The 12,509-nt window shown below is 34.9% G+C and overlaps 1 protein-coding gene across 1 annotated transcript in view; it reads left to right on the forward strand.

The window, feature by feature from the left end:
• diaph1 (diaphanous related formin 1) overlaps nt 1–12,509 on the forward strand; it is a 108,990-nt gene that overhangs the window by 73,459 nt on the left and 23,022 nt on the right. The window contains exons 17-23 of the mRNA XM_016443225.1: nt 5,403–5,501; nt 5,607–5,701; nt 8,142–8,243; nt 8,475–8,714; nt 8,983–9,112; nt 9,658–9,782; nt 10,111–10,275. Of these exons, the coding sequence (XP_016298711.1) occupies nt 5,403–5,501; nt 5,607–5,701; nt 8,142–8,243; nt 8,475–8,714; nt 8,983–9,112; nt 9,658–9,782; nt 10,111–10,275 (956 nt within the window). The remainder of the gene's footprint in view (nt 1–5,402; nt 5,502–5,606; nt 5,702–8,141; nt 8,244–8,474; nt 8,715–8,982; nt 9,113–9,657; nt 9,783–10,110; nt 10,276–12,509) is intronic.

A 12,509-nucleotide genomic window follows, 5' to 3' on the forward strand; every position in this document is an offset into this window, starting at 1 on the left:
ATGTTTTTTTTTTTTTTAAATACCATAATACCATAAATGCCAGGGTCCATAAAACATGGTACTGTTTGAATGATACTATTAGATATTTTTGTAAATGTTGTCTACTTTTAGTTTTTTCTTCATAAGCTGGGAAGAAAATGACATTCATACATTCTTTAACTTTTTTTCATTCAATGTAATAATTTACATTTTCTTTTAAATATGCCAAGAAGAATCTGATTCACTATTAGAAATAAGTTTTATATGATTCTTTATTCAAAATGTTTTGGACACATTCAAGCCACTGGATTTTTTTTTAACCATAATTTTTTGAGACTTTTGCACTTTTTAGTTGTTACTTTATGCAATATACTAAATATCTCATCTTAATATTTTGTACACTGCAGTTGCACCGTTCATGCACCAGGGGTGCGCAAGTGAGCATGTTCGAAACCCCGCCCACAGTCCGTCCCCCTGAGTCTGACCCTCCCATTTCCTTTCAGTCCACCCCGCCCCCGTCACACCACACCCTGCCATCTGGCACTGAGTCACCCCTCCACTCCCCCTCATTCTCTGCTCTCATTCCTTCCTCTCCACACAAAAACAGGATGAAGGGCCCCTTTCAGCTCGAGGTTACCCTCGGCAACCAGAACCCTGGAAACTCCCCGAAACACACACACACAGACAATCATGGACATTTAAAGTTTAAAGGGACGGCGTCTTTCATTAGCTGCTGCTGTATTTTACATTTAAAGCCCCGGCCCAAACAACGACCACCTGCTCTCTTTCTGTCTCTCTGCAGCATCTGTCCCTCTTTCTTCTCATTCTTTCTTTGTGTTGAACTCTCAGCATTCCTGCAGGCAGCGAGTTTGTTTTCTATTAGATTACTGAAGTATGGAGTGTGTGTGTGCTTGCTGACAAGTCCCTTTCTCTCAAGAGGAGAAACATTCTTTCCTGTAAGACTTTGTGTGTAAAAGTGCTTGCGAGTGTATACATAGTTTACATTTTAAAAGTAACAGATTCTTCACAAGTTGCTACAGCACAGTAGATCCACAAAGGACAGTTTTTTTTTTTACCGAAAAGCTTCAGTAAAATATGAGAAATTACACCAAGACATAAACACGTGTGTTGTGACATCAACACTGCAAAATGTCTGTTCCCTAGACAATATGTATTTCAAGTTCTAGTGTAACGTTTAGCATAAACTTTACTCCATATTTAAAAATCAAACTCTCTAAAGGCTCTCTCTGGTAAAGTTTGGTGTTTTGAAATAAGTTTAATGCGCTGAAGTGTGTTAGTTTGTCCACTAGAGGCGCCGGCGCTCCTCCTTAAACTTCCACAGAACAAAGGAGGCTGTCTTCAATACACTTTAAACTAAAAATAATCTCTAAGAGACCAGATGAAAGAACAAAGTTTCTCTCTGTGTGAGTGGATTGCATTGAGCTTGTGTGTGGTTTGCTGATGAGCTTTAACATGCTGGACGTGTCTGTCTGTCTCTCTCACTGTGACCTTCCACTCGCATAAACTCTTGCCTTGTATGGGAAAAGAAGTGCGGCTGTGTGTGTGTGTGTGTGTGTGTGTGTGTGTGTGTGTGTGTGTGTTTAAAGTGAGAATCAGGAGTTCCAGAAACAGCAGACATGATGTCTGTGGTTCACGCTGAACTAATAAATGGAGAAATACAAGGAGAAGTGGAAAAACGGCTGGACACTTACAGAAATAAACACAAACTTTATGTGTGTGAGAGAGTGAGTGAGTTTTAATGGTTTAAAATATTTATAGTTTGTCCCAAGAAGTGGGACAAACTATAAGAAGTGTAACCAATTCTCCCTTTAAACACATTTTGGGAATTTTGTCATTTGGAGAGTATACGCACAATAATATGCAGTATAATATATTAATATATTATAATATATTAATATATATATTATATATGAATATGTTAGCATATGAATAATATATAATATTTGGATATTATATGTATGTGTTAAAGTGCTAAAAGTTGTCTTGTATGTTTTAGTTTTGTCTGTAGTCATTATATTTGTCATTATAGAGAGAAAACCCACACACACAATAATGATAAATGATATGTCCTGAATTGAAGGTGTGTGTTTGAGCTCTTTTGTATGAAGCAGCTGTGTACTGAGACTGGATGCCATGAGAGGAAGATAAAAGCCTGAATGGATGAATTGACCTCAGGCAATGCAAAAATACAAAAGACAGCAGTTTTACAACACAATCCAGAAACAATAACATTAAAGAGCCTGTGTTTGATAGCTCCGGATTGTGCAATCTCTCTCACACACACACACACTCTTAAATGTAATGTTAATGTAACACAGATGTGCTGTGGTTGTGCTGCAGTTATCACTGTGACCTGCAGAGGTGCCATTGGCTCATAAATGAGTTTTGGAATCTCATCGTGTGTGTGTGTGTGTGTGTGTGTGTGTGTGTGTGTGTGTGTGTGTGTGTGAGAGAGAGAGAGCCAGAGAGAGCGTGAGAGAGAGAGAGAGAGAGAGAGAGAGAGAGAGAGAGAGAGAGGGGCACACATAACAGAGGTGTGTGAGTGTGAGAGAGAGAAAGTGAGAGTGTGTGAGTGTGAGAGAGAGAGAAAGACCAGCAGCCATTTTGAACACAGATCCCATTTTCTGAATGCAGTCACTGGCTGAGCGCAGAATCAATCACACACTGACCCACTGACTGAGATTACAGCCCATAATGTGCCCTTGACAGATTAGTGAAATTATCTATCTAGTCTTCTGTTTCATTCTATTTATTTTTCCTTAAAAACACAAGAGTTGCAGATTCAAGATGTTTATAATTTAAGATTTTTATTTTATTAAGCATATTTCAGATACAGTGGTAATTCAAAGTGCTTTGGTGTAAAATGGGTGTAAAATAACAACAATGAAAAGTAATATATATGTGTGTGTGTGTGTGTAGAATTTATTAAATAAAAAAAATATTCATAAAATGGGTGTAAAATAAGAAAGTTTATATATATGTATGTATGCACATATATAAATTAATTTAAAATGGATTAGATATTCAGAAATGTACATTTTATTGAATAAATAATAAAATCCTACATTAATTCTAAAATAATTAAAACTAAACATGAAATAAAAATCGATTAAAGCTAAATAGAAACAAAAACTAATAATAAAAAAAATGTGTTAAAACAAATAAGAAAAAAATTAGGATTTTCTGAAAAAAAGGGTAACAATGCCATAGTTATTACTGTGCAGTCATAATAGATTAATATGAAACTGCAAGAAGCTTAAGGATCTTTCTGACATTTTAGTTTCTTCTTTTATTTATTTTCTTGTTTAACTTCTTGTGATGCTACAGTAACAATTAGATTTTCATGTTTTGAAGTAAATGTGAGTATTGTTTTCCTTTATTGGTCACGCTGTAAGTGTTTGTCAGGGCATTGTGATGCTGTCAGAGGAGAGAAGATACAAATCTGTGTTTTGATTTATTTATACGTTGTTTTGTGTTTCTGTAGACAACAAAAACACTTTGTGTGGGTTTAGCTTTTACTCTCTGATTTCAGCATTATTTTAGTTTTTTTTTTTTTAGATATACTTAATTGATCATTCATAAAATCAAGTAAATGTTTCATTTTAGCCTTTGGGCTTGGATCATGTAATTTTTAGATTTATATCTAAACAAACATGATTAAGCACATCCTCATTTAGTTCTGTGCATGTACACATGTGTTTCTTACGTAAGTGAACATGAGCAGCCGTTCTTATGAACTACTTTGTCAAACTGAGAGTGAAAGTGTGTGTGTGTGTGTGTGTGTGTGTGTGTGTGTGTGTGTGCGTGCGTGTGCGTGTGCGTGCGCGCGCAATGTAATCCAGAGCTGCATCACTCTCTTGAGCGTTTCCATATGCTGCTGTAACTCAATACACACACACAGATGCCAGACATGAATGTACTGCTCGGAAATGAGGTACAGAGAGAAAAAAAATCGGTTTGAAAGAAGCCTGAAAATGGAGGAGAGAAACTATTCAGAGAGACAGAAGAGAATGAATAAAGGACAGAGTGCGAGAGGACAGAAGAGAATTACAGGCCAGACTGCAGTTAGAGATGAAGATGTTTATCTGATCTTAATTGTGTATTTCAGTGATTATTACACACACACACACATGAGCTGATGGTCATCTGAGGCTGTGTGTGTCTGTGGTGTTTCTCTGGAGACTCGTCAGTAGTGTGAACTTCAGTCATCACGTTTCATTATTAAAGCTGATGGGCGTTTGACTCTCGACCCTGAGTCCTGACCTCTGACCTCCTCCTGCTCCTCACAAGTCTGTCTTTAGAACAAAGATGCCAACACGTGTGTGTGTGTGTGTGTGTGTGTGTGTGTGTAATGATCTTCCTTTTCTTTATTAGATACTTCCTATGCTTTATGAAGTGTCTCTTTGTAATTTTGAGCTATGAATTCATTTTTAGAGCTATCAAGTACAGTACAAATAACATGCACATTACCTTTTTAAAATTCATCATCAGTTACTTTTTTGCAGTTCACTTAATTAATCCTTCGATAGTGTTGAAAATGCAAAACTATTAAAAATTGTTTTCTGTCATTGAAATAGAGCTGCAATAAATTGAAATATAAATATTAAATGAAAAACCTAAAATTAGTAATGTTGCCTTGACAACTAACTGAAATAAGATTCCTTTTAGTACTACAACTGAAATAAAATAGAAGTAGAAAAAAATAAAATTAATAAATGTAAAATAAAGTTGTATTATTAACTAACACTACTAAACATTGTTTTCTGTAATTAAAATAAAGCTGGAATAAAATGAAATATAAATATTAAGTGAAAAACCGAAGTACTAAAACGCAAACTAAAATCTAAATAGAAAAAAGCTAAACAGAAATTAAAAAAATAACATTTCTAAAAAAATTCTAAAATTACTAAAACTGATATAAAATTAAAGCTAAACACAAAATAGCAAAAAACATAAAATTGCTACAACTAAAACGTAAGTGAAATCTAATAATTTATTGAATGTTATAATAGTATATAAATAATACTAAAATAACACTGCTGTCGTGTGACAAATTGATTTTTAAAAGTACAAATATTCAATCTAGTCTCTCTAATAGCATGGTCATAAAAACTGCATATATGATAATTATAACAATTTGAAACTGTTGTTTAAAGTACTTACAGATCAAGTATAGCACATAAAACCACTGGACACCGATGTCACTACTCGATGTGTTATATCAGCTCATTTAGTCTCTATGAGGACAGTGAAACACTGTGTGTGTGTGTGTGTGTGTGTGTATGGGAGAGATATGGGTCCAGCCTTCAAGAAACATCATTTTCAGGTCCTTTTTGAACCCAAGGCCGATACCTCAAACACTCGAGTATTTACCCTCTCTCTCTCTTTCTGTCTTTTTCTAGGTAAGAAGGATCAAGAGGCATCTGAGGATAAGAAAAACGCTCAAAAGAAGAAGGTGAAGGAGCTGAAGGTACTCGACTCTAAAACATCCCAGAATCTCTGTGAGTAACAGCCGAGCATGAATCTTCATTTAGATGTGAAATATCTCACTAGTTTAACACTGTCGTTTATAATGTTGTTTACTCAGAACTCTGTGTGTGTTGCAGCTATATTCTTGGGTTCAAACAGGATGCCTTATGAAGAGATGAAGAATGTCATCCTGGAGGTCAGCGAGAAAGTTCTCACTGAAAACATGGTGCAGGTATGATCGAGTGTGTATGAAAGGGTCATATTTAGTCCACTCTTATTAAGTGGATCATTGATGTCCATTTGACATCAGAGTTTGGCTCATTTAATTAGTGTAAAAGCTGTCTTCTGAACTTTGTTGTGCACCAGTGAACCACAACACTTGTCACAAGCCCACTTGGGTTCAGTTCACATGCTTTAGGACCTTTCAAAGTTATTGTGAAAGCAATCTGGCTTAACTTGTATAGTACATCATAATGCATGCAAGAAAAAAACTGAAAAAAAATCAACCAATATCAGTATTGTATTAAAGTTTGTAGTTTTGATATTGTTTAAGATTATACCTTGGGTTTACAGTGTTGAGATCCTTAATCTTAAAATGCAGGACATTTCGCTTCAAGATCAAATGAAAGCAAATTTGCTCCTATTTACTTTTATGTTTTGGTCTTATTGTGAATGAATCTTCAGTGCATGTTAAAACTAAAAATGTTTCATTCGTAATATTTTATCAAAACAATAACTTTGCTTCAGAAGCAACTTTCCTTTTGGATGAAATCATTAGCCCCTTTTATTTTTCAACCTGCTTCATAATATAGGGATGCACGATAAATCGGCCACCATATCGGTATCAGCCGATAAATGTTAATTTTTACTGTTATCTTTATCGACCCAATAAGAAAATTTGGCCGATATTTATAAGCCGATAAATGATGCATTATTTCCTTCAGAGACACTTCAGATGTGCATTGTTCGCCATGATGGTTATGAATTGCTTGAAATATGACTGGAATCACTTCGAAAAGGAAAATACAGTTAAAGTGAAACATGTGCAGGGCAAGTCTGTCATAAAGGCTACATAAAATTATAATGAGAACATTACTGTAAATAATGTTGTGGAATCTTTGTGCACCCGTGTTTTGTGCGTTCGTTGAACGCGTCCACAATGGCGCTACACCTCCATGACAGTTAAGTTCGCTTGTGCATTTGCAGCCTTTTGTGCAAATGTACGTTGTAATATTGTGCTTATTTTATGCATATATAATGAGAACATATCGAATCTTTGTGTGCCCGTGTTTTATCGTGTTTTTACGAGCGCATTCACAATGGAGCTAGACCTTCATGACTAGCACGTCAGTTCGCTTGTGCATTTGCAGCCTTTTGTGCAAATGTACGTTGTAATATTGTGCTTATTTTATGCATATATAATATATATATATATATATATATGATTTATCTCATATAGAATGCGTTTGGTTAAGTTAATAGAGCATTAATAGAGTGCTTCAGTTTACCTGTGATCATCTTCAGCTTCAGCGCACGCAGCTCAAACAGCAATGCACATCATTAATACCTATAATTGGGACTGTCATATGCATAACATTATAAAGAGAACACTACCGTAATAAAAAGTTGTGAATTCTTTGGGTTTATTTGCCGTGTTTCAGCGCATTGTTTCAGGAAGAGGCAAGAGCACATCCACAACAGGATTCCTAGCATGTAACTTAGTTCATGTTCACTTGTGCATTTGTGTCTTTTTGTGCATATATGTTATAATATTATGTTTATGTTGTAGAAATATCTGATTCTCATATAGCCTAATTAACCCACTAATAAAGCGCTTCGCCAGTGTACTGGTGTTTATTCAGCTCTTCAGCTACAGCAAGATGTTTGTACAAGATGTTTCTTTTTCAAAATCACTGATGCATTATTAATAATGACCACCACTTTTATTTTTATTTTATTATTTTCATCAACAATATGGTTTAATTAAATCATTTCATTATTGTCCATGTGGAGGCTATTCCGTTTTTATCCACAGCACATGCATTTTGATTCTTTACACGGAAGTAATGTTGTCCATTGACTTGTTTGCATTATTTAAGCATTATTTTATTTATTTGTAAGGCTTTTAATTTTAAAACGTAAACTGGTTCAAACTAGGCTGCTGTACTTATATGTTTGATTGATGTTGTAGTGTTTCAGACATGGCTTTTAATGGTCAGACTTTTGTAATCTAGTTCTCAAAAATTCTATAAAATGTTAGAATTTATAGAATTTTTGAGAGCCTGATTAAAAAAAGTCTGATTACAAAAAGATTTAGATTTATCTGCCAACATATCGGTTATCGTCTTTCAAATATAAAGAATTATCGATTATCGTTATCGGGCAAAATATTCATATCGGTGCATCCCTACAATTATATAAATCACGTCCCACCCTAATTATTTATTTATTTATTATTATTATTATTTTTAGAATATTCTGTTTTGCCTCGGAAATGCAACATCATTGATGATTTTTTTTCTCTTAGGGCTTCTATGTTATGTCTCCTATGCAGTTGCCAAACTATATTCGTAAAGTTTTGGTAGGCAAACCAAAATGGACAAAAATAGCGAAACTTGCGTTGTCTTCTCCCGAGTCATTACCTAGTGGTAAACAGCTGCTGTGTGTTTCAGAGTTTGCTGAAGCTGCTGCCAGAGCAGGAACAACTGAACTCATTATTAGAGATGAAAGATGAGTACGAGGAGCTGGCCGAGTCTGAACAGTTCGGAGTTGTGGTGAGGAACACACACTTACAAACTTCAAAGTTGTAAATAAAACAAAGATTTATTGGAGTATGTTTTACTATAAAATACTCTACATACTTCAGGCATTTAACCATTGAAAAAACTTATTGACTTTAGGATAATGGAACCAAGAGTGCTGTTTCCTGGTTTTGGCTTACAAAAATACATCAACACTCCATTGACTTCTCACAAACAGTCACACATGTGTATATCTCTCTCTAGATCGGTTCAGTGAAGCGTCTGAAGCCCCGTCTGAGCTCTATCCTCTTCAAGCTTCAGTTTGATGAGCAGGTGAATAACATCAAGCCGGACCTAGTGGCAGTGAAGGCCGCCTGCGAGGAGCTTCAGAAGAGCGAGAGCTTCGCCAAACTGCTGGAGATCACACTGCTGCTGGGAAACTTCATGAACGCAGGATCGCGCAACGCCAAAGCTTTCGGCTTCAGCATCAGTTACCTGTGCAAGGTGATTTCCAACATCTGCATCAATGAGCTTGATAAATGCTGTCAACTCTACATTGTGTGTGCAATCTGATGTGTTTTAAAAGAGCAACTATTCCTACTTCATTTTATGTATGCAATAACTTATCTAACATATCCAATAGTTCTCTTTCTAAAGAACAGGGAATTTGTGCCTTTTTGTTGCTTGAGACAACAGTTTGTACGAAGTTTGGAAGGTGCCTAATGTTTTGGTCCCCACAAAATTAGCAGTAAACAAATGTGTGTTTGTTTAGTTGAGAGACACTAAATCAGCCGATCAGAAACAGACTCTATTGCACTTCCTGGCGGAAATGTGTCAAGAACAGTATCCTGAGGTCATGAACTTCTCAGAGGAGCTCACCCACGTGGAGAAAGCCAGCAAAGGTCTGTCTCAATCCCATTGATGGTACTTTTATTATTTTATATAAACTAGCATTCAAAAGTTTGGCTCAATAAGATTTAAAAATAATAATAATAATACTTTTGTTCAACAAGATGCATTAAATTGATCAAAAGTTACAGTAAAGACATTTATAATTACACAAGATTTCTACTTCAATTAAATGCTGTTCTTTTCAACTTTCTATTAATCAAAGAATCCTGAAAAATAAAACGCATCACAGTTTCCACAAAAATGTGAAGCAGCACAACTATTTTTTGATAATAAGAAATGTTTTTTGAGCAGCAAATCAGCATATTTCTGAAGGATCATGTGACACTGAAGACTGGAGTAATGATGCTGAAAATTCAGCTTTATATAATAGGAATAAATAGTATTTTACAATATATTCAAATAAAAAAGTTATTTTAAATTGTAATGTATATATTTTTTCAAAATCATTAAAAACTTGTTTAAATGGTAGAGTGCTACTAATCTCATTTCAGAACAGTTGTGTGTTTATCTTTATAATTTTTTCTTCCTCTCTCAGTGTCGGCAGAGACGCTTCAGAAGAATCTAGATCAGATGGGAAAGCAGATTAAAGACCTGGAGAAAGACATTGAGACGTTCCCCCCTCCGCAGAGCGACAGGGACAAATTCGTAGAAAAAATGACCATATCCTTTACTTCCTCCCGGGCCTGTTGCATGACAGGAAGTGTCACTTTGGTTTCCACAGTCATTCCCTCAAACAATAGTGCTATAAAAAATACAGTGTCAGTTATCCATTGTGACATCACATTCTGTTTGGGTTCCAGAACAAACATGAGCTTATGAATTTATGAATGATCATCCTTGTTTTAGAAGTTGCTCTCTGATGAGGGATAAATCATCTCATTTTGTGTTTAATAATGTTTTACAAGTATAAATATAAATGTTAATGCCTACACAACTGAGATACAGTGAATCATAATAGCGTGTGATTTCCCTTGACAAAGTTGTGTACAGTTTTGTAGCGATGGCTCAGGAGCAATTCGTGAAGCTCAAGCTGATGCATGAGAACATGGAGAAGCAGTATGAGGATTTGGGCAAATACTTTGTGTTCGACCCCAAGAAAATGAGTCCAGAAGAGTTCTTCGGTGACCTCAACAACTTCAGGAACATGTTCCAGGTGAGAACACAACCGGCGGTCGCCTGAAAATATGACCGATATTTACCATGGATACAAGTTGATAAGTTTATTGATATTTAAGTCAAGACCTTAAAATTTACAACTCTGAGATCTTTAATCTTTAAAATGCAGGACGTTTCCCTTCAAGTCCACATTAAATAAACATGGCTCCTGTTTACTTTCTTTCTTGGTCCTATTGTGAACGAATCATCAGCGCGTGTTATATATTCTTCATATTTTTCATAGTCTGAAACAACTTTCTTTTTTGTATGACATCAGCAGTCACTCTTATTTTTCAAGCACCTTCATATAGTCACTTTTCATCATCCAATCAATTCTTCATTATAGAAATCAAGTCCTGCCATAAAGTTTTTTTTTTCCTTTGAATATTCTGTTTCGGCTCAGAAATGCAGCATACTGTAGTACAGAAGCAAAATGGGCTGATTGAGTTTTATTCAATTAAGAAACAAATTTACACATTGTATGTTCTTTGTAAGGTTTATTACATCTGTAATCAATGTTTGTTCAAGTGCAACATTACTGAAAGTTTGGGGTTGGTAAAATTTGTAAAAGAAAATTTATTTGAAAAGTCTCTTCACAAAGGTTGTGTTTATTTAATCAGAAATACAGTAAAAACAGTAATATTGTGAAATATTATTACCATTTAAAATAACTATTTTCTATTTTGAATATATTTTAAAATGTAATTTATTCCTGTGATAGAAAAGCTATATTTTCTGCATCATTACTCCAGTCTTCAGTGTCACATGATCCTTCAGAAATCATTCTAATATGCTGATTTGCTGCTCAAGAAACATTTTTTATTATAATTATTGTTGAAAACAGTCATGCTACTTTATATTTTTGTGGAAACAGTGATCTTTTTTCAGGATTCTTTGATGAACAAAGTACAAAAGAACAGCATTTATTTGAAATTAAAATCTTTTGTAATGGTTTAAAATGCCTAAATAAATTACTGTCACTTTTGATTAATTCATCCTTGCTGAATTAAAGTATTAATTAAAAAAAAAAAAAATGACTGACCCTAAACTTTTGAGTGGTACATTTGTATTTCTGTGTAGAGAGAATTCATACTCACATGAGCACCTGTGCTCTCTCTGTGTGTGCGTGTGTGTGTGTGTGGCAGATGGTTCAGTCATCAGTCTGTTTAGTATATTAAACAGAATCTTATGTTCTTATATTCTCTGTAGGGCTGGGCGATATGACCAAAAAAATTATCACGATAAAAAATTTCATATCAGTCGATATTGATAATTATCACGATAAATTTCAAATCTTTATTTCTTTCAAGTTTAAAGGCCAATTTTTGCTCCTAAGTGAAAGTTGTAGAAATCAGACTGTTAATAGTGGTTTTAAACTACTCTTTATGGTCAGAACATGACAAACACTTCACGCTTTTGAATTCTTTACACTTTTCCAGTCATTCTTCCTTAACAAAATAAATATCAATATAGAAAAATGTATTTCTTAGCTATGCACATTCTAATGAGTGATTGTTTCAAATCATGAAACAGGTTTGTGTTCCTGGTGCGTATCTTCAGCACAGTTTGCAGTGCAGGCTGCAATATTAATATAAAATTTTTTGTCTCTTAGAAATGCACATTTGACAGTAGCTTGAGTTAGGATGCAGATGTAAATTTATGTTCATGATCAAAAACAGCAACATCTGTAAAAATTGTAACAACATAATTTTTATATGGTGAAATGTAATTATTCTGACTGAGTTTTATTAAAGGGGTCATATGATGCTATTTTAAAGATCATTATTTTGTGTATTTGGTGTAACAGAATATGTTGACATGCTTTAATGCTTAACTTTTATAAAGAATATCTCTTTGGATTTGAGTTCGGTTCGTTTGGTTCATTTGTTCTGGACCAAAAAGGAAAATGATACATTTGGTCCTGGTCCGCTTAGCGTTCACATTGGCATTTTTGACAGCGAACCTAAAGACAGCGAACCTAAAGGCATAGTGATACGTTCACAACCTGATTGGTCGGCTTGAATGACGTATATATCGTGACGGAACTCACCTAACACCCCAAACAAAAGGTGCATTGACTTAAAGCGCTTTAAGTCGAACACACCTAATGCCGTCTGCTGGACTAAGCGCGCTCATTCTTGCGTGTACATAATTTTATTTTCACCACCTGAAAACTCACAAGGAGCTCATAAAAGCCACTTTACCTCATCGTTGCTCCACGTTTGCCCTCTG

This window comes from Sinocyclocheilus anshuiensis, unplaced genomic scaffold (assembly GCF_001515605.1).
Source record: "Sinocyclocheilus anshuiensis isolate Anshui unplaced genomic scaffold, SAMN03320099.WGS_v1.1 scaffold1008, whole genome shotgun sequence".
Classification (NCBI taxonomy): domain Eukaryota; kingdom Metazoa; phylum Chordata; class Actinopteri; order Cypriniformes; family Cyprinidae; genus Sinocyclocheilus; species Sinocyclocheilus anshuiensis.